This window comes from Microcaecilia unicolor, chromosome 6 (genome assembly GCF_901765095.1).
Source record: "Microcaecilia unicolor chromosome 6, aMicUni1.1, whole genome shotgun sequence".
NCBI lineage: Eukaryota > Metazoa > Chordata > Amphibia > Gymnophiona > Siphonopidae > Microcaecilia > Microcaecilia unicolor.
Genome location: NC_044036.1, coordinates 152,840,436 through 152,864,112, shown reverse-complemented (window position 1 = coordinate 152,864,112; position 23,677 = coordinate 152,840,436). Strand labels below are relative to the sequence as shown.

Genomic DNA, 23,677 nt, shown 5'->3' with positions numbered 1-23,677 from the left:
TGAAGATCTGCTCTTGTCGACTGGTGCCTGGAGAAGCTACTCAGCTGGACATAACAGTTTGGATTCTGTTCTGTTTTTCTTTCAATACTAATTGTGAAAATCTTTTTTTTTTTGCGTGTATGCATTCAGCTTCCATATTCATTGTGATAACCCCATAAGTTCCATTTGAATTTAGGAATAAAATTTTCAGAAACTGCTGATAATGAAGATTAGTTTGTCTTTTACTACAGATGGTACTGCTATCAACTGGCATACCTGTCAGTAGAAACAGGAACAACCAGAAGATATCTATCTACTCTGCTAGGGGTGACTGGCATAGCGCTACATTAAGGACACTCTCTGTAATACAAAGATGACCAGCCAACTGGACAGAGGTCACCGAAACAGCTCTAGAGAAGGGTACCCAGTCCTTGGTTTTCAGGATATGCAAAATGAATATGCATAAAATAGATTTCCATAAAATGAAGGCAATGCATCCAAATTTCTCTCATGCATATTCATTATGGATATCCTGAACGCCTGTCTTGCTGCTGCGCCTCAAGGAACGGGTTGAAACTTCTGCTCTAAAGCGACTGGACCGGCAAAGCAAATCTGCAGATATTAATTTGGGGTAAAGACACTGCAGGTTCTTACCACTGAGCTGTCAGAAAAGATTTACTCACAGAGGGGACTTTATGCACTCAGATTTATTTATTAATTTATATTCCACCTAGAGGCTAGGCAGAATCAAATGTAAAATATTATCATAATTAAAAAAAAACAAAAAACGAACTATTGAGAGTTTTGACTCGTTTTAAATAAAACAATCTGCGCTTTGACCAATCCAGTCCATTACCAGCTTACAAGCTTTCTAGCCATCCGTTTCCTTGAGAAGGCATGCACGGAAAATAACACTATCTGTCCTCTTCCAAAAACACGAGTATCGTTGTTTGGATATGTATGCATCCACAGCGGTGCTGTTAATGAATGATTTCACCTGAAGGTAATGGTTACCTTTGCTACCAAGAGTGTTATCATTTCTTTAACTGTTTCTTCAATTAGTTCATCTATCTTTGAATGGTATTGATGCTAAAATAAATAAAAAGAGATAAGTATTAGCATTCTGCATAAGCAATGACACAGTAGGACATCAGCCCGTTTGTTAACAATATTCTGGTTGTACTTCTTACTTTAAAAAAAGTGTCAGCTGTGAACTAAACTGTTAATTACTTTGACTTCTATTTATGTAGATAATTTATACTGGAACACCACTTACAAACTGCATTCTTTTGCAAAATAGTACTTCGTTGTGTTGATCTCATCACTGAAACCATATTTTAAGCATACTGTAGCAGACAATTAAGGCCTTTTCAGATAAAAGCATGATACAATTTTTTAAAAGAAAACGTGAATTAAAACAAATAACCTTGAATATTCATTTTCACTTGTTTGCATTAATGTCTGTTTAAAATGCTAATGGAATCAAAACAATGCACATGTTGACAGAAGGGAACAGAAAACCTGATAAAAATGCTAATTATACATAGGGGAGTGAGATTACAGTTGAAAATGTTAGACACACTTACCCACTGTTTAGCAAACTTTCAGATGATTGGAAACAGAAATAAGGTGAAAGGTGCAGAAGGCAGGAAAGAGAACATGAGAGGGTAAAGAACAAATGAGATGTTAAAAAAAGGAAACACAAAATTGGGAATGTGGAAAGAGCACAGACCAAAACAACAAAAGATTGAAAATGAACAGCATTTGTAAAGCACCAGCTGATGAAAAAACAGAGCACGGCTGCATTCAAGTGATCGCTGCTGTAAATATTTATTTATTTATTTGCTGCATTTGTACCCCACATTTTCCCACCTATTTGCAGGCTCAATGTGGCTTACATTAAGTTGCAAAGGTATCACAATTAACAGAGTAAGAAATTCAGCATAATGTTACAGATTCATGTATAAGAATTCAGGTAAATAGGGTCAGTAGAATGATAATACATAACATATAATTGAGAGCATTTAGTTTTTAAGGAAAAAAAAACATAGAAAAGCCGGTACAATACTGTAACACTTCTAGCGTTCGTACTCTCTGATGTGGTAATTCTACTTGAAAACTGCAACATTTTTCTCCCAATGGAAATAACTGCAGAATCCTTTTGAGAATGCTTTACTGGGATTCAAGACTGTGTGAAGACATCCAGTATATAAAATAACACACAGCTCTTTAATCAATCTGCTCTAATTAAAGAATCATGTTAAAGGCCAGAGATGGCCAAGGGGATAAGGATATCTTTGGAGACCTTTTAGGAAATCAAGACTGTCCCAATTTGACTGCCCCTATTTGACTGACTGTACATTTGTCCTTTAGATTGTAAGCTTCTTGAGCAGGGACTGTCCTTCTATGTTAAATTGTACAGCGCTGCGCAACCCTAGTAGTGCTTTAGAAATGTCAAGTAGTAGTAGTAGTAGCCACACTCAGGTTAATAATTTAGGGCCCCTTTTACCAAGCGGCGGCAAAAGGGGGCCTGCGCTGGCGTTAGCACGTTTTTGACACGCGCTGAGGCCCCCTTTTACTGCAGTGGGTAAAAGGTAGGTCTTTCTTTATTTCAGGAAATGGCTTCGTGGCAAGTGAAGCACCTACTGCGCAGCCATTTCGGGAGGGGGGTGAGCCCTTACGGAAAGGTCTCCCACGCCAATCTGGCAGTAACCGGGAGCGTGTGGCCCTGCCCGATTATTGCCAGGTACACACCTGCACTGCAAAAATGAAAATATTTTTGTAGCAACAGATATGATGGCGCACTAGGGGTGGGAACTACTGCCGGGCTGCAGCTGTTGCCTGGCAGTACTTCCTTTTTAGCCAGCGGTAAGCCCTGGGTATCCAGCCACAGCCCAAGCAAGGAGCCCATAGTATAATTAAACAACCTTACCCTGCCCAACCAGTTCGGGCAAGGGTCAGGTCTAGACCTCCAGGCCTGAGCTGGGAAGTATAAGCCTAACATTAACCATCTGGTCCAATCCAACATGCCAAGTTGGGCAGGATACGTAGCAAGATGCTTCCAAGGAGCTGGAAGAAGTCTGCTTCCCAGAGGCTACACCCTTTTTAAAGCCCTCCTCCATTCCTCCCAGCTGCTTGGGGGAAGCCACCAGATTGGGTGAGCCTTCCCACCAAGCAGCAGTTTTTGAAAACTTCACACCCACTAGGCCAAAGCCGATTTACACTACTAGTATTCTATTACAGAATCTTGACCCTAACATGCCATTATAGAATTGTCACTAAGCACAGGGAATTGAGAGGCCTAGACTAAGATACTAATTTACAGAATTGCTGACTAACTGTATTAACTCTGTATTTCCTTCATACATCAAAGTGGTTTCAACAGTGGGGTTGCCACCCTTTGGAGCTCATTGATACTTTATAGGAGTATATTCCATTCTTTAATTGAAAAGAAAATCAACCATTCCTACACCTAGAATGCAAATATATGTTAATATTACTGGGGGGGGGGGGGGGGCGTACGGGGCAATATTTAAAGTGATTTTATAGTGGTGGAATGGAGGAGTAGCCTAATGGTTAGAGGATCAGGCTAACAACCTAGATTTAAATCCTTGTTCTCCTCTCTGATACTCCTTGCGACTTTGGGCAGGTTACTTCACCCTTCATTGCCTCAGGTACCACTTACAATTTTTGCATTCTTGAGCAGGAAAAGTCCCCCTGAATTGTAACGCAACCTGAGCTCAGGTTTGGAAAACACAAGTAATTATGCCTAAAATCCAAAAGGATTTTTATCTACTGGAAAAAGCATCACTTTGCATATTTTTCCCACCCCCTTTTTGGCAGATACTTTTACCTGCCTCAAAAAGGTGTGGGAACAGGTTGGTGAAGCGGAACATCATAAGTACATATGTACTGCCACACTGGGACAGACCAAAGGTCCTTCAAGCCTAGCATCCTGTTTCCAACAGTGGCCAATCCAGGTCACAAATACCTGGCAAAATCCCGAAAAAGTACATTTTATGCTGCTTATCCAAGAAATAGCAGTGCACTTTCCTCATGTCAATTTAATAATGGTCTATGGACTTTTCCTTTAGGAAGCTGTCCAGACCTTTTTTAAACCCCGCTAAGCTAACCACCTTTACCACATTCTCTGGCAATGAATTCCAGAGTTTAATTACATGTTGAGTGAAGAAAACATTTCTACGATTCCTATTAAACTTACTACTTTGTAGGTTCATCACATGCCCCCTAGTCCTAGTATGTTTGGAAAGAATAACCAAACGATTCCCATTCAGGGAAATCACCACACACACTTTTCAGCATCTACTCTGCACCTGCTCCCATCTGAGCTGATTCTTTAGTTGCACTAATGGTCAGCTTTGGGGGCAGTATATTAATTTGGGAGATTGCTGGGGATAAAAAGCAATAGCACCAGCTCCCCTGCCAGGATCACTGGCTCCAGTATGCAGCCGTGGTAGGGGCCGATGAGGATCAGCTGCAGAAGGAGGAAGTGTCTGGCGGAATCAGGAAGCAGCCGGCATGGCTCAGGATCTGCCAGCACCTCTTTTCCTTATTCATGATTGTATGAGGCAGGAGTGGGCCACCGCTGCTACAAGCATTGCGTACAATCCGGTCTCTGGTCCCTGCAATAAGCTGCTCACAAGAACAGCAGATTTAAAAAGAAAACAAAAATCTCCATGGGCCTGACTTCCAGGTTTGCTGCAATCAATGTCTTGTTTATAGGATGTCAGTGAACCCAGAAATCAGACAAGCAGAGATTAAAACAACAAAACAAACAAACAAAAAAATGCTGTTCATGCAAACAGTTCATCCCAGGGACCAGGGCAGTGACAGACAACAGCCTGGAGAATGGGCACAGGATAGGAATCGCAGAAGGACACAAGGATAGATGCCCACTGGTTGATTTTGACCCATCAGCTGTAACTTGCCCACTCCTGCCTAGTTTCTTTCAAAGAACTCTACCACTAGCTAGAGAAACATTCCCGCTATCTAATCTTTCATTTAATTTCACATAATAAAAATGTTATATTCTGCTGGTCACACCGTTTTAGGCAGATTACAATAAAACAAACAGTATACATTAAAACTGCACAATAATTTTTATAAACAAAACCATAATAGGGTGTCTTTATTTTAAAAACTTAAGAATAGCCATACGGGGTCAGAGCAATGATCCATCTAGCTGGCAACATCATTCCTAGTCTTAGAACACCCACCTCTACAATATTATCTCCCAGACCCAAAGGCACCACCCTCTGGAAAATTATTGCACTACACTTCTGGAATCCCTGTATCCCTCTACTACTCCCTACCTCAGAGCTGAGCCTGCAGGAGGATGGTAGATTGTACATTATTGCCTATTAGCTAGACTTTCAGTCGCGATCTGGTGCCATCTAATAGTATGGTGATATTTATAATTGTAAACATGCTACAAGTGGATCTGGGAATGTGTGGGGTGTCCATGGATCTAGGATGTGATGTCATAGGAGAGTATGGTGTATGGGGGGGGGGGGGGGACAGGTGTTATAAGATGGAGTGGCTCCACCAGCTAATGCTTGCTGTTTAGTGAGGGGGAGCTACATGTAGCAGCCAGGCTTATATTTGGAAAAACGTGATTTGAAAGCACAAAACCCCTCCGTGAAAAACTACATTCAAAGAACGCATTGCCTTCAAAATCTGTACCTTGGTTCATAAAATTATCTACGGTGAAGCCCCGAGATACATGACAGACCTCATTGACATACCAACCAGAAACACATCCAAATCAACACGAACATATCTAAATCTGCACTACCCAAACTGCAAAGGACTTAAATACAAATCAACGTACGCATCCAGTTTTCCTACATAAGCATACAATTGTGGAACGCATTACCAAAAGCCTTGAAAACAACGTACGACCACCTAAACTTCTGGAAATCACTAAAGACTAACCTGTTTAAAAAGGCATACCCCGCAGATCCAACTTAAATGCCTGATCTCTGCAACACAACAAAAGTAAAGTACGTAATGGACATAACACAACTCTTCCGCTGACTGTTCCACATGAACTTTATCTTACCACAACATCACTTTGTATTTGTTCACACCGGAGTCTGCGAACGCCTCTCCGGTACTATGTAAGCCACATTGAGCCTGCAAATAGGTGGGAAAATGTGGGATACAAATGTAATAAATAAATAAACACAGAACCAGTCTGATCAATGTGGTTTACACAAGTACATACATATTAAAAGCAAGACAAAAAAACAATTAACTAGACAGTCCATCGCTACTTCACCCAACTACCACAGGAAAAAAAGAACACCCAGCACCACTTTCCTAACCATCTGGAAAAAAAACATGTCTTGACCAACTTATGGAAGACTTTCTGATCAATCTCCAATCTAATGGTCTCTTTCCACCAAGTAGGTGCCATAACTGAAAACATCCAAAATCTCCAACATAGCCTCCTAATCTTCAATTGGAAGAACAACCAATAAACAATCACCCACAGATCTCAATTTCTGTCCTGGAAAGTATTTCCTTAACCTATTGTCCAAATACTGTGACCATCCCTCATACAGAGCCTGGGAAGTCAGTACCAAAATTTTAAATTTAATTCTGGCCTCCATTATAGGAAGCCACTGCAGAGTAATCAACAAATGGGTCACTTGTTCCCATCATGATCGTCCCAAAATCACAACTGGAGCTGTATTTTGCAAAACCTACAATTTCTTCAACATTTGCTGTATGCTGTCATCAAAAGTCATTATAGTCCAAGTGTGTAAACATCAATAGTTGCATGGCCATCTAGAGAGTTGATGTATTCACATAAGGCCATAAATCTCGTACTTGTCTCAACTTCTGATATGCAGTGCATGATATTCCCAATACATGGTCTCTCAAGCTAAAATTCCTTGCTAACTTCACTCCCAGATACCTAATCTTATCCACAGATACACAGTTGGATCCAGCAATTTGTAATGCCACTGGTTCTAAGGCCTCAGACCCTGACTTAACCTGCAACACTTCCATTTTAGCACCATCTAATTTCAAACCACTTCTAGAGAACCAATCAACAACCAATCCCAAACACTAGTCTAACTTCTGCACCACCTGCCTCCTATCTCCAATCAAAGAGATAACTAACAGTACATTATCTGCATAAGTATGACAATCAAAGTTGAAACTCCAAATTAGAAATGTTATATTAGGGTGCCTGGTTTAAGAGGGTAAGTAGGTACTTGCTTGGGCAATATTTTATAAAGACAAGTAGGTGCCCATGACGCTTATTTTCAAAGCATATGGACATCTCAAAAGGCCAAAATGGACATCCATGTGCTTGAACTGTCCAAATCCTCATTATGGAATATAGACATCCAACACTGCAGTATGTCCGAATAGCAAGGGGATATGTTTTGGGTGAGAGTGGAGGAGTGGCCTAGTGGTTAGGGTGGTGGACTTAGGTCCTGGGGAACTGAGTAACTGAGTTCAATTCCCGGCACAGGCAGTTCCTTGTGACTCTGGGCAAGTCACTTAACCCTCCATTGCCCCATGTAAGCCGCATTGAGCCTGCCATGAGTGGGAAAGCGCGGGGTACAAATGTAACAATCAGAATAGGGAGGGCCTGAAATCTGGATGTCCAATAGTGATTACTGAAGGGGAAAAAAAATGTTCATGTCTAAAAAAGAAGGACGTCCTTATTTAGACCTGTTTCAGGAACATCCAGGTTACAGAAGGGTGCTCTGAAAGTAAGGAAAGAACACAGGATGGCAGTTTGGACTTTCAACCTCTGTGAACCAGGTTTCTATGTCCCCTTTTCTTTCAAACTCAGCTGATCAGTTTTTACCTTCAAGGGTTCAGTGCAAAGATTTTGTGCAACTAATTGAATTGTGACACTAACAATACAACAAGGGGAGATCCATCCGGTTTCCTTACTATTTAAAATTCCTCATCCAAATCATTGTTGAGGACCAAAGGGCACACCTGGATAACAGCATTGCTTGCATGGGAGAAACCACAAAGCTAGACAACAGAAAGGCCATCAGCTGGGGGCATTCTGTCTCAAAAGTATAGCTTAAAATACACTTACAAAAAAGACAATATGAAAAAAATGCTTATGGTACCGCAGTGTCAGACAGCAGCTCATGTGCTGAAATCTAGTGTTTCATGTGTGTATAGGTTCATCTACTCTTTATAAATATCATACCATAGCAACTGCCGCATCATATGCCTTTGATGTTCCACTGCTTCTTAGCTGATTTCTAGAACACATTTCTTACCAAGAAAATAATGATTTGCATGAGTAACACGAAGTTACCTAGACAAATCTTTTGAATATTTGCCTTGGTAAATAATGCACTGTGTCTTTTGAAATGTATTATGTGGTGAGGAAGGGGGAGGGGTTAATTTCATAAAATAGTGCTTAGGCAGTTAAAGCACAGAAGTGAATATGTTGTGCCTATTTTATAAAGGCGTAGAACCAACAACACCTTCTCTTTCACATGTATATGGAACCTGTTATTATGTTTCTCTGATATACTGGGCTTCCTCACATGTATGTGACTGTTAGCACAATAAAGTTGTTTTTGAATTACAACTGTGGACATTCTATTAAACAATGCTGCCCGAGGAAGTGCAACAAGAACATTGTACAACATAGTGTTCACAGGTCATATAATACAACTGCAAATCTGCTTTGCATTAGTGATCATGTTAGCCCTTGAAAAACTTGCGCCAAGTTGGGTGTCAACAGCGGTGGCATTGAACACATCTTTACCAGGATTCAGCTTCAGAAGATGAGCATCACAAGATACTTATTTAGTTTTCTCTATCTGTTAACATGGGACTTATATGATCGGTGACCTCTTGCTGTATTCTGTCTATATTTTCACTTGGGACCAGAAAGAAGCACTAAACCAGGCAATACTGCTGAACCATCCCAGCACTGTCTGAATGCTGGGGTAATCCATAGGCAGAATCAGGGTGGAGGATACGCAGACTCCAGCAATATTCAGGATTACATACCTAACTGGGCAGATAAGGTCGCACTGAAAGCAGTCCTATCTTTACCCATCATTGCATATCGGCCGGCACCTACATAACTTCTGGGTTCACAGGGGACCTGGACATGGTCCAGCACTGAATATACAGTTCTTATTCAGTCTGCAGCAGTCAGTGGCTTTAAAATTGTTGACCTATGAGTGCTAAATATCACCCAGATGGATTCCATTTATTGTGTAGAATTTATATATATACCAAAAACTGAATTATTGTACTAATGGGGCTAATGATTGAAACCCTGAGCAAAAATATCCAGTTTAATCTTGTGATCTGCTTGCTGTGCTTTCTAGCTTGTTTATTGACTATTTTTATTTGATATCTGTTAATCTGAGTACTAGATTTAAAAACTGCTATAACTCTGTATTAGATCTTTTTTTCTTTTTCCTTAAAGTGTGTTGAGCCCTTCCCCTCCCTCACCTGTTTTTTTGTAGACAACTTGTATAGCTTAGGTGTGGCTAAAACTTCTGCTTTGAGAGAGCTGAAGGCTGCCACAAGGTCTCTTGACTCCTGCCTGAAGTGCTGAAAGCTCACAGATAAGATTTGTTCTGGCATTATTTCTGGTTATCCCTACCTTAGAGCTGCATTTCTGGTGCATTTCTTAACCTTGTCTTCCCCTAATCTCAACCAGCTGTGTAGATAAGTGGCTTAATACAGCTCTAGAGATAGGTTTTACAGCAAACACATTCCACAGGCTTTAAACTAAAATTGATGGGGATGGGTATAAAAGGCCACAAAGCCATAATTAACTCCAAGGAAGGTAGGACATCTAATGCCTCTATAGAAGAGAATAAAAAGAGTAAAATCTGGAGAGCCTTGTATACCAATGCCCATAGTATGGGAAACAAACTTCTAGATCTTGAGGCTACAATGATGGAAGCGGACTTGGATTTAGTGGCGGTCACGGAGACGTGGTTCACGGAGAACCATGACTGGGATGTTGCTATACCTGGCTATAATCCATTCAGGAAGGATAGAGTAGGAAAAAAGGGTGGAGGTGTAATACTAAGAATGATATCCAAGTGACAACTACAGGACATGTGGGGTATGGAAGAAGCGCTGTGGGTTAAACTAGAAAGAGGGAAAGGAAAATGTATCTATATCAGAGTGATATATAGACCACCCTCACAGACGGAGGAAATGGACAGGGACTTAATTGAAGACATCCGCAAGATAGCTAGGAAAGGGGAAGTACTACTGATAGGTGACTTCAATATGCCGGATGTTGATTGGGGTCTCCTGGCTGTGGGGTCGTCTAGAAGCAAAGAGATCTTAGATTCCCTACAGGAAGAATTGTTCCAGCAGTGGGTAACGGAACCGACGTGGGATGGAGCTGTTTTGGACCTGGTGCTTACGAATGGAGAGTACATTTTTGACGTCAAGGTGGCAGACCATTTGGCATCTAGTGATCATCGTATGGTATGGTTCAATATTAAAACAGAAGAGAGGGCTGATTCGAGATTGAAGGTCCTGGATTTCAAAGGAACTAACTTTGCCAAGATGGGGGAATTTCTCAAGGAACAGTTAGCGGGATGGGAACAGCTGAAGGATGTAGAACAGCAATTGACAAGACTGAAAGGAGCTATATTAAAGGCAACTAACCTTTATGTTAGAAAATTACATAAAAGTAAGAGGAAAAGAAGGCCTCTCTGGTACTCGAATGCAGTAGCTGAAGAGATAAGGGTATGGAGGCTAGCCTTTGCACGTTATAAGATGACTCAGAAAGATGAAGACAGGAAAGAATACCTAAATAAGCAAAGAGAAGCTGGAAAAGCTATCAGGAAAGCGAAGCAGCAAATGGAGGAAAAGATAGCTAATACGGTAAAATTGGGGGGATAAGACCTTTTTCAGATATGTAAGTGACAAGAGGAAGTGCCATAATAGCATTGTGAGGCTCAAAGCTGAGGGAGAGAAATATGTGGAAGATGAGATGGATAAAGCTGAACTGCTTAACAATTATTTTAGCTCTGTGCTCCCGAATGAAAGACTGGAGGTAGGGCTGCAGAAAACAAAGGCTAAAGGGGATGGATGTATGGTAGACCAAGACCCGTATACGGAGGACTGTGTTCGTGAGGAGCTTGCCAAACTAAAAGTAGACAGAGCGATGGGGCCTGATGGGATACACCCAAGGGTGCTTAAGGAACTCAGAGAAGTTCTGTCGGCTCCGCTGATGGACCTCTTCAATGTTTCCTTAGAAACTGGAGTGGCCCCGGTGGACTGTAGAAGGGCGGATGTGGTTCCTTTGCACAAGAGTGGAAGGAGGAGGTTGGGAATTACAGACCTGTCAGTCTGACCTCGATGGTGAGTAAGCTAATGGAAACGCTTCTAAAGAGGAGGATTGTGAGATTTCTTGAACTACATGGAATGCGGGACCCGAGGCAGCATGGCTTCACTACTGGCAGGTCGTGTCAGACAAATCTGACTGTCTTCTTCGACTGGGTGACCAAACAGTTGGATGTGGGAGGGGCTCTTGATGTGGTATACTTGGATTTCAGCAAAGCCTTTGACACGGTTCCGCACAGGTGACTGATAAATAAATTGAGTGCCCTCGGTATGGGACCTAGAGTAAGTGATTGGGTTAAAATTTGGTTGAATGGTAGGAGACAGAGGGTAGTGGTAAATGGAGCTTGCTCTGAAGAAAAGGATGTTGTCAGTGGAGTACCGCAGGGATCGGTCCTAGGGCCCCGCAAGGATCGGTCCTAGGGCCGGCTCTTTTTAACGTCTTTGTGAGTGATATTGCGGAAGGGCTGTCTGGTAAGGTTTGTCTCTTTGCGGATGATACTAAACTCTGCAACAGGGTGGACACTCTGAAGGGTGTGAATGACATGAGGAAGGACCTAGTGAAGCTGGAGGAATGGACCGATATATGACAACTAAGGTTTAATCCCAAAAAATGCAGGGTCATGCACTTGGGTCACAAAAATCCAAGGGAACAGTACATTATAGGGGGTGAAGTGCTTCAGTGTATGAAGAAAGAGCGGGACTTGGGGGTCATTGTGTCTGATGACCTCAAAGCTTCCAAACAGGTAGAAAAAGCAACGGTCAAAGCCAGAAGGATGCTTGGGTGTAGGGTTACCATATGGCTCCAGAAAAAGGAGGACGGATTGAGCCAACCGGGTTTTACTTACATTGCTTTCAATGGAAGTAATTGAGCAAGCCGGGTTTACTTCCATTGCTTTCAATGGAAAGCAATGGAAGTAAAACCCGGCTGGCTCAATCCGTCCTCCTTTTTCTGGAGCCATATGGTAACCCTATTGGGTGCATAAAGAGAGGCATGACCAGCAGGAAAAAGGAGGTGATAGTGCCGTTGTATAAGTCTCTAGTGAGGTCCCATTTGGAGTACTGCGTGCAGTTCTGGAGACCGCACCTATGGAAAGCTGTAAACAGGATAGAGTCTGTCCAGAGGGCCGCTACGAAATTAGTAAGCGGTCTTGAATGCAAGAATTATAGGGACAGGCTTATGAACCTCAACATGTATATGCTGGAAGAGAGGAGACATGATAGAAACGTTTAAATATCTCAAGGGCATTTATGTACAGGAAGAGAGCCTTTTTCAAAAGAAGGAGAGCTCTGGAATGAGGGGACATATGACAAAATTAAGAGGGAATAGTCTTAGTAGTAAGCTAAGGAAGTATTATTTCACAGAAAGGGTGGTGGAGGCGTGGAATGGCCTCCCGGTGGAGGTAGTGGAGTCTAGGACTGTTCCAGAATTTAAAACGGCATGAGATAAGCATGTGGGATCGCTTAGGAACAGGAAGGATTAGGGGTTACAGAGGATGGGTAGACTGGATGGGTCATATGGCCTTTATCTGCCGTCATGTTTCTATGTTTCTAATATATGCTGATTAAAGGCTCTCTGGTTCTGAGGGACCCATTTAAAGGAGGAGGTGTTTTTGGTTCTATGCATTTCTTCCTCCTTTGTTAGGATAATGGTTTGGTTATTTTTAAAGGCAACATAAGTGCCTATCTGTCTTCGTAAAACTGATTCCCCAAAGGCTCCCACACTAAATTACATCTGCTGTTAGGCAGGTGTAAACTTTGTCTGTGCACGTACCTGGAAGACTTGTTTCATGTACATATATTTTATATGGCCCATCCTGTCCTCTCTCCACCCATTCTCTACTCCTGGGAATGCCCTTGCCTATAGTACATAAATGTAGGAAATCTGGGCTCAATATTCAACACAATTATCAAGGAAGCAGCATCTCTTATCTGGATAGTGCTGCTGAAAATCATTACAGAACATCCTGATGTTATCTGGATAATGTCGGGGGGGGGGGGGGGGTATGGCAAAGGAGCAAGGTCAAGTCAGCAGGGGCATAGCCAGACACCCAATTTTGTGTGGGCCTGAGGCCGAAGTGGGTGGACATGACAACCTCAACTCTGTCCGGAATCTCTTCCTCTGCTCTCTAGGCAATTTGGGGAGGTGGGGGTCATTTAACTCCACTCTCCTGACCCCACTGGTATGTTATGTTATATAGGATTTATAACCCACCAAATCTTCAATTACGATAACATAAAAAGATACTGATGCATTTCACCAGGATGTAACAATAAACTTTAAAAATAAAACTGGTACAGGCATAGCTAGTTAATTAGAAAACAGAAGTGTTTTTAAAAGCAAGCAAATACATTTGATAAAGAATGCAACTCTAAAGGTAAACATTCCACAGACGAACTGCGGAAAATATAAAAGATCTAAAGAATAAGGAGTTACAATGGATTCCTTTAACCTTAGGTCTTCATCAGCAGTGAACAGTAACTCATTCTACTACTCAATTACCTCCCCTTGTTCCTTCTCACCCAGTACTTCCCTCGCCCTTAATTGTCTTGTCTGTCTGTGTTATTTTTAGATTGTAAGCTCTATTGAGCAGGGACTGTCTCTCTATGTCAGGTGTTCAGCGCTGCGTGCGTCTGGTAGCGTTATACAAATGTTAATAATAATAATCCTCCTTGCTTGCACCAGCTCTGAGCCTACCCTGGGACCATCTTCTGATATAAGCTTATGTTTTGCCCGTAGGCTCTATCAAGGACAAGTCCCCTATTATCTCACGGCTTACAGAATTTGAAAAAGCAAGTTAAAATTTGAGAAAATACTTTTGGGTGTATTGAGCGCTACAAAGAAATTATTTGCACAAAACATAATATCAGCATTTGCACCACACCATGCTCTCAAGCTCATACTCACACCATACACAATATCATATATCTGGCAAAATAAAGGGGCCGCAGCTTTATTAACAAATACTGCTCAACAACAGTAGTAACAATTGTCAATTCAGTAACATATAACTGCCACACCCAAATCAACAGAGAGGCCTTTTTCCCTCACATCTGAAGCCAGTTGGTGCCAAATTTGCCTCGTCAATCACTTTACAGTAAAGTACGCCTCTCCACCCCCTACAGGATCTGAAAAATACTCGCTGCGGTGCTGCACACGATGAAGTATATTCTTTTCCTTAACCCAATTCCCCACTTTCAAAGGACTCCTCAATTGGAATCACAATCCCTCAAAATTCCGCCCACCACAAGCTGTGACCAACTCACCCAAACTCCACCACCCCCCCAACAACACCACCCCAAAAACTCCCCACAGACACAGAAGGGAAGGCAGAGCGGGTGATCACTTAAACTCCCCATACCCATACCTACTCCCACCTCATTGCCCTCCCAAACAGCAATTTCCCCGACAAAACTGCCCTGTAAATGTTTTTTCCTCAACCGTCCCAGCAACCTGACCAACCAATCCCAACCTACCACCTCATCACCCTTCCTCACTCACTCCGTCTGTCATCATGCCCTTCCCTTGTTCTCCCCTGCCCCAACCCCCACTAATATCAGCACAGTTAGGCTCAGCTGATGTTATGAGCTCACAGACCTATTCCGGTGGATTACTGCATGGTTGATATAGCCTTTATATAATAGGCACAACATAGAAACCTACATACCTTGATAGCCTAGACATCCATTTATAAAATTATCCTCTACTAGGGCAATTCTATAATTTGGTGCCCCTTTTAGGCATCCTGATGCCTTGTGGTGAGAAGTCTACTCAATAATGCCATCCAGGTACCCATATTCCATTACAGAATATAATTATAGCCCAGATTCCATGCACATAAAAGTTAGGTGTCTATCTAAGCTGAGCGGGAGGCCTCTGCCTACAGTTCTGCCAGTGGGTGGTGCTGTGTCACTATCACATTTTCAATAGTGATGGACAGGCAAGCTCTGCGGGACTCCAGGGAACCTGCCTGACTTTAGTGACTGAAGACACAATTTTGAAGCACCACCCCCTAGTGGCAGCAATGCAGTTGGAAGCAGGGGCATAGCCAGACATCCACATTTGGGTGGGCCTGGGCCCAAGATGGGTGGGCAGAACTCCGCCCTGTCCCACAAGTGATTTTGTCTCTCACTGTCTTGCCTGCATGTCATATGTCTCTCAAACATCCCCCTACCCCGCATACCTTTTAAATCGCAGATTTTCACCGGCAGCAAGCAGCAACTAATGCACACTGCTCATGTTGGCCCCACAGTCTTCCCTCTGATGCAACTTCCTGTTTCCGCATAGGAGGGAATACATCAGAGGGAAGGCTGGTATGCAGGAGGGACAGTTGTTGGGAGTTTTCGGCTGGTGGGGCTCGGGGATCCCTACCAGCCACATCATAGGTGTGCTGCTATTGGGTGGGCCTGAGCCCAAAGTGGGTGGGCCTAGGCCCATCCAGGCCCACCCTTGGCTACGCCACTGGTTGGAAGACACTTGCTTAACTTAAAGGGTACAGTGGTACCTGCAGTTAATATCAGCTGGCATATCTGTGGGTGTGTAAATACAGCAAGAACATGCAGAAATTACTATATTCTGTAAGTTGGGCATGTGAACACCCCCTTGTATTTATGCACTAACCCCCGGATTCTATATAGCGCTAAAATCTAGGCGTAATCTATAACAATGTGCATAACTTAATTGGCTTAACAAGCTAATCGGTGTTGATAACAGCACTGAACAAAGCAATAATGAGCACTAATTGGCAATAATTCGAATTTACACGCACAACTCACTAAGCATATTCTATAATGAACTGCACCTAAATTCTAATGCGTGCAGTTCAAAAGAGGCATGGCTATGGGCGGGAATATGGGCGTTTTGTGGGCATTCCAAAATTTACACATGTAGTTATAGAATATGGCCCAGTCCGTGTAAATCTATATCTAGGGATTTAGGCAATGTTTTCATTGGTCTAAATGGACGCATGCAGATTCAGGCACTAGGATTTCCACCTAAGCCTATTCTATACACTGTGCCTAAATCTAGGCGCCGTTTATAGACTATGCTTAGACGGAAATCTTTACCACGCTGATTTTTAGGTGCCATATATAGAATCCGGTCCTGAGTCACTTACATGTGCCCTTATAGAATAGCGCTCAGTGGAGCTACTGACACTTATGCAACTGACAATTATCTGCATATTTACATGCATAAGTGGCAAGTAACTGTAAGGACTGAGTTATAGAATTGCCCTTCACGTATCTATGTGGTATAAAATTGCATGTATACTGATTTTTAATGACTGCTGTTTTGAAAAGGAGAACGGTAGGATTTGCATGTTGATTAAATGTGGAAAGCAGCATAAAGTAAGATATTGACTCTTTCTAGATGTTAATTAAATCGGTTTCTGGCTTTTGTTGTTTTATAGGTCCGTACCTCCTGCATGATTTGCCATTTACCATTAGTATTTATAAATTTGACTCTCATGCGACCAGAAACGAAGGAATGATGACACAATGATTCAATGAACTAGACTATCGCACTGAAAACCATGTAATTAAGCCTGTTCAAAGACAAATGAAAAGAGTTTGGTGGTCTCACTATACAATTTGGCACAATTGACCGTCTCTGCTCAGGGTAGGTCTGGTGCTGGAATACAAAGTGTTGTAACTGAAGACTAAAAAGAAATGACAGAGTAGAGTGGGAAGCTCGCATGACATCTGTTCACACTTTGCTTGGCTCCAGTCACTAACATCAGGCTCTCACTTTCAAGAGCATTGTAGACTCTTCTTACTACAAATTATGATTGGCCAATAAACTTGAACTGCAATTTACATGCCTGGCATTTAGCCAAATAAAAGTATAAAGAATGCAGTCATGTTGCCTGTGTTTCCTATTTTCCAATGCTATCTGTCGACTAAATGGGTTTTTATAGGATTAGATATGCCAGTTGACAATGCCAGTGCTCGACATTTGATAGCCACTAATTGATGGGCTTCTTATCAGTACAATCTCTTTCCAAAGAAATACAGAGACAGGCCACACCTAACACTGAAGAGGTACTAATACTTCCATTGGCAACTTGTTATTCACTATGAAAAGGCACAGCTTCCGCTTTACGAAACTTGATAGAAAAAAAGTACTATGTTCAGCTAATACTTGGCATTACTAATAAGAATTACATGAAGGCTGTACTCAAGTTGTCATGGTGATCGGAAGAAAAACCTTTGTGAAAATAAGACACCATTATTTTGTAAAACCATATTAAGGAATAATTTATAGATTTACCTCTTGGCCCATTTCCATACTGCAAAGTTTTGTTGACTGAGCTTTGGCATCAACCATCACATTGAACATGGTGCATATTGACTGGGGGACTCGGAAATCTGTTGATCGACTGGTTTTTTGCAGCTTTACCTCAAATGCAATCCTGGTCCTGTTATAAAAAAGAAAAGGAACAAAGTTAGAAAACCAACAATATATCTAGGTAGAAATGATGCTTTGATAAGGCATTTACAAGCAAGGAAGAAGCTTTATGGGACACTGATATGATTGCGGACACCAAGGGCCCTGTTTACTAAGGTGTGCTAGCATTATTAGCGCAGGCTAAAAATGAGCGCGCACTAACCATATTGATGCCCATAGGAATATAATGGCCATCTACACGGTTAGAACGCGATAGTGCTTAGTGCGTGCTATAAATGCTAAAGCAACTCTAGCGTGGCTTAGTAAACAGGGCCCCGAGTTTCATAACACAGAACTACTCTATAATGCTAATATTTTCCTTAGATGAAATAATGAGGTCCCTTTACTAAGCTGTATTAGGTGCTAGAGTGGGCCTAATGGAGCAAAACAAAAAATTTGAATGTGGAATGCACTCTTTTTGCTTCAGTTTTGGAATGTGTGTATGCTAACCGTATGCTAATTATTGTTTTGTATATTTTTGAGGAAGCATGTCAGGGACGGGTAGTGGGCATTCCTACGCTAATCAGTTAGCGCATCTACATTACTGTAACGCTAACTGGTTAGCGCACAGATAATGCAGGACCTTACCACCTGCAAAATAGATAGATTTAATTCTCTCGTGGTAATTTTTAAAAAATGGCCTTGTGCTAATGGCAAAAAACAATATACGACACTGAAATAGTTCAAAAGGACATAAAGGCACAATATATAGATACCAAAACCTGTATATAACTTATATACAAGGTTACTTCCCTATATTAATATACCAAGGGCCCCTTTTACCAAGCTACAGCAAAAGAGAGCTTGCGCTGGCATTGGTGTGTGTTTCTCATGTGGGCCAAGGCCCCCCACAGTGTGTAAAAGAAAAGTCTCTTTTTCCTGCAGGAAATGGCCATGTGGCAAGTAAAGCAGTTGCCGCGCGGCCATTTTGGAGGGAGCTCTTACTGCCACCCATTGAGGTGGCGGTAAGGGCTCCCACGTTAACCTGGCAGTAACCGTGCAGCTTGCGGCACTGCCCAATTATCACTGGGTACACTCCGGCACTACAAAATAAAAGCAACATTTTTGTAACCCTGGAAATGACAGAGAGCTAGGTGTGGGAAGTACCGCCGGGATGGTGCCAGATTCTATATACCGTGCTTAGAGTTCCGCACTGAAATCTAAGCGCATTCCTTAACAACACGCATAACTTAATTGGCTTAACAAGGTAATCAGCGTTGATAACAGCACTTAACAAGCAACAATAAGCACTAACTGGCAATAATTAGAATTTATGCACACAACTCAATAAGTGTATTCTATAATGAAAGCCGCCTAAATTCTAATGCACACAGTTCAAAAGAGGCATGGTTATGGGCGGTGAAATAGGCATTTCATAGGCATTCCAAAATTTATGCATGTACTTGTAGGTATAGAATATGGTCCAGTGCATGTAAATCTGCATGCATGGATTAACGCCATATTTTCACTATGCTATAATAATACTTATGGTTATAATTTGGCTTATTAGGTTTGGTTTACCGCCCTTCCTGTGGACATAAAAGAGGTTGCATCTCCAAAGCCCAATGTCACCAAGAAATGGCTGAGTGAGGCTTGGGGAGGGGCCTATGAAGTGTGTGTGTGTGTGTGTGTGTGTGGGGGGGGGGTTCAAGGTGGTCTTTTACTTGGATTACAAAATCCAGTGAAGATCTATGGGATAGCGCTAGGGGTGAGAGGCTTGGATGGAAGGGTAGGGAGTTATCTTTGGGTGGAGCCTTTGCTTAGAGGGAGAGGGACCCCCCAGACCGTGCTTCTATGCCTACCATGGCAGGCTCTTTAACAAGGAACCTAAGAGCATAGGGCTGTGTGCTACTGGACTGATGCTTCTGAGCACAAAAAATAATGCCAAATTTTAACTAGTGTTATTTTTCCCGGAACAATGCAATTTGTGAAGTTCAACGCAAGTTGCATTGTTCGATTTACATAATAAAGAAGTGTTTTGCATTCATTTACATGCTTTGTATTTTATTGTTATGTAGCCTGCAGTATACTTGTGCTATAGTAAAATAACACAAGATTTTGCCCTATAAACCACATTAAGAGGCAAACCTCATACATTATTCCCTTTATTCAGGATAGTAACCACCCCCCCTTAATTCACACTTTTTTAAAAACCTATATTTGCACTCATTTTGCAGCTCCTCATTGCCTTTTCTCTCTTCTCTCTCTCTCTCTCCTGCACTCCTAGTGAACCCTGCTCATTGGGAAGTCATCTCTGCTATACCCAGGTCAGTACTAACACTCTTATCTCCACCATCCCTGCCTCTTACCCCATCCGTGGTTGCGGGGTCTTCATGAGGCAGGAGTGATCTGCAGTTGCTCCCGTCCCACTTGTTTAGTTTTTTAAGTAGTTCTAGTTGATCTGAGGCTGGTGGGATTATTGAATTTTTCCCCAGACAACAAACTAGTGCTATCTGATTTGAAGTCAACACCATTCTGATGTAGGACAGCCATTTTGTGAAAGCTATTTATCCAAAGCTGCATCAAAGGGCATATAGTAGTCACAAATACATAAAATTAGTTCAATATTTATTATTACATTTGTACCCTGCGCTTTCCCACTCAAAGCAGGTTCAATGCGGTTTACATAATAATAAGGATTACAGAGTATTGATAGCGACAATGTAAGATATTTATAGCAAAATAATAAAAGAGATAGGTGGGTAGAGATTGGCAAGGGTGAGGGGAGAAGGAGAGGTATGAGTAAGGAGTATTTGAGCATTGGAGGTGGGGTAGAGGGGATGGGACAAGGGATAAGCATAGGGAGATTTGGTGGGAGATGTAGTCTGGGTCATTGTCGTTGTCACCTGGATATGTATTGGGTAAATGGGTCAAAGGATTAAATTGGGTCATTTGGGTAGGCTTGCTTGAACAGATGGGTTTTTAGTGCTTTCCGGAAGGGTAGATAGTCGCTGATTGATCGGATGGATCTGGGGAGGGCATTCCAGAGCTGGCTGCCTAAGAAGGAGAAGTTGGATCCATAGTAGGTTTTGTACTTGAGGAATCACCTACAAGTTGCTTGTTTATTTCAAAATGCCTAAGCAGTCTGACATTGCAACCACATAATATGGGCAGCCACCCAGTGCTTGTGCTAACCTATGCAGGCCATAACCGGAAACGTTCACTGTACTTGGCAATATTCCCACTTCCTCACTGTTGCTATTGCATGGAACGGGCAGCTCCCAAGAGACTAGGAAGCCCTTTTACTAAGCCGTGTAGGTGCCTATGCACGCCCAAAGTGCACTAATTTTGAGTTACCGCCCGGCTACCACATGGCCCTTGCAGTAATTCCATTTTTGACGTGCGTCCGTACGTGTGCCAGACAACATTTTTATTTTCTGGCATGCGGGTGCTAATCGGCACTTTATGCGCATAGACCATTACTGCCCGGTTACCGCGTGAGACCTTACCCCTAGGTGAACGGCTGGTGGTAAGATCTCAGATCCAAAATGGACGCGTGGCAATTTTCAGTTTGCCGCACATCCACTTTCGCCAAAAATTTTTAAAAGGCATTTTTTAATAGGTGCACTGAAAAACAATTCTGTGCGCGCCCAAAACATGCACCTACACTACCACAGGCTATTTTTCAGCGCACTTTAGTAAAAGAGCTCCTAGGGATCTGTATTTGCTAGTGCGCATTATGGCGCCCTTTTACAACGCCATGGTAGAGCTACTGCAGCGTTGGTGCACGCCAATATGGAACTAAAGCGGGCCTACCACAGGAGCTGGTAGCGGTGCTGCCTCCAGCACGCATCATATCTTATGTGAGCAAAAATAATTTTTATTTTGCGCTGGGGGCTTACCCGGATATCTGGGCAGTGATACATGCTACCCGGTTACCGCTGGGTTAGCTTGGGAGCCCTTACCACCTCCTAAATAGGTGGCAATTTAGGGCACCCCCCCCCCTGAAATGGCTGTGCGGCAAGTGTGCAATTAGTGCATAGCCATTTCCTTTTTTTTTCCTTTTACCCGCTGTGGTAGAAGGGGCCTCAGCGAGCAGCAAATCCATGCAGCGACAGCACCGCAGGGCCCCGTTAGCCGCAGCTTAATAAAAGGTGCCCTGAGGGGCCCTTTTACTAAGCCAGGTAGGCGCCTATCCTGCTTATAATCGAAATAGAAAAACGTCTATATTGTGACCCAAATCGGGAGATAGACGTTTATCTCACAAAAACGAATAAAGCAGTATAATCAAAAGCCGAATTTGGACGTTTTCAACTGCACTCCGTCGCAGATGCGAACAAAGTTGATGGGGGCATGTCGAAGGCATGGTGAAGGCGGAACTGGGGCATGGTTATCTGCCGATCAGAGATGGGCGTCTTTCGCCGATAATGGAAAAAAAATATGCGTTTTTAGCGAGAATTTAGGGCACTTTTCCTGGACCCTGTTTTTCCACGAATAAGGCCCCAAAAAGTGCCCTAAATGACCAGATGACCACTGGAGGGAATCGGGGATAACCTCCCCTGACTCCCCCAGTGGTCACAAACCCCCTCCCACCACAAAATATGCCGTTTCACAACTGTTTATTTTCACCCTCAAATGTCATACCCACCTCCCTGGCAGCAGTATGCAGGTCACTGGAGCAGTTATTAGGGGGTGCAGTGGACTTCAGGCAGGTGGACCCAGGCCCATCCCCCCCACCTGTTACACTTGTGCTGGTAAATGGGAGCCCTCCAAACCGCCCCCCAAACCCACTGTACCCACATGTAGGTGCCCCCCTTCACCCCTTAGGGCTATAGTAATGGTGTAGACTTGTGGGCAGTGGGTTTTGAGGGGGATTTGGGGGGCTCAACACCCAAGGGAAGGGTGCTATGCACCTGGGAGCTGTTTTACCTTTTTTTTTTTTTTTTGTAAAAGTGCCCCCTAGGGTGCCCGGTTGGTGTCCTGGCATGTGAGGGGGACCAGTGCACTATGAATCCTGGCCCCTCCCATGAATAAATGTCTTGGAGTTATTCGTTTTTGAGCTGGGCGCTTTCGGTTTCCATTATCGCTGAAAAACAAAAACGCTCAGCTCAAAAAAAGATAAATGTCCATGTTTTTCGAAAATACGGTTCGGTCCGCCCCTTCACGGACCCATTCTCGGAGATAAACGCCCATGGAGATAGACGTTTCCGTTCGATTATGCCCCTTCACGTGCACTCAATGTGCGCCAAATTGGAGTTACCCCCTGGTTACCGCGTGGCCCTCGTGGTAATTTCAATTTTGGCACGCGTCCGCTATGCGCGCCTTAAATTTTTTAAAAACTTTTCTGGTGTACGGCAGCTATGCACGTCAAGTGGCATAGCTGCCGTACACCAGCTATGCCACCTTGAGTATTGTGTTCAATTCTGGTCGCCGCATCTTAAGAAAGATATAGTAGAATTGGAAAAGGTGCAGCGAAGGGCGACTAAAATGATAGCGGGGATGGGTCGACTTCCCTATGAAGAAAGACTAAGGAGGCTAGGGCTTTTCAGCTTGGAGAAGAGACGGCTGAGGGGAGACATGATAGAGGTATATAAAATAATCAGTGGAGTGGAACAGATGGATGTGAAGCTTCTGTTCACGCTTTCCAAAAATACTAGGACTAGGGGGCATGCGATGAAACTACAGTGTAGTAAATTTAAAACAAATCGGAGAAAAGTTTTCTTCACCCAACGCATAGTTAAACTCTGGAATTCGTTGCCGGAGAACGTGGTGAAGGTGGTTAGCTTAGCAGAGTTTAAAAAGGGGTTAGACGGTTTCCTAAAGGGCAAGTCCATAAACCACTACTAAATGGACTTGTACAAACATTCTATACATGTTATTCCTGGAATTGTGGATTTTTCCCATTTGGGAAGCTTGCCAGGTGCCCTTGGCCTGGATTGGCCGCTGTCGTGGACAGGATGCTGGGCT

The 23,677-nt window shown here is 42.9% G+C and overlaps 1 protein-coding gene across 1 annotated transcript in view; it reads right to left on the bottom strand.

Moving 5' to 3' along the window:
- The window catches only part of CADPS (calcium dependent secretion activator), a 520,576-nt gene that overhangs the window by 113,653 nt on the left and 383,246 nt on the right, over positions 1-23,677 (bottom strand). Inside the window, 2 exon segments of the mRNA XM_030208035.1 lie at positions 994-1,068; positions 17,594-17,741. Of these exon segments, the coding sequence (XP_030063895.1) occupies positions 994-1,068; positions 17,594-17,741 (223 nt within the window).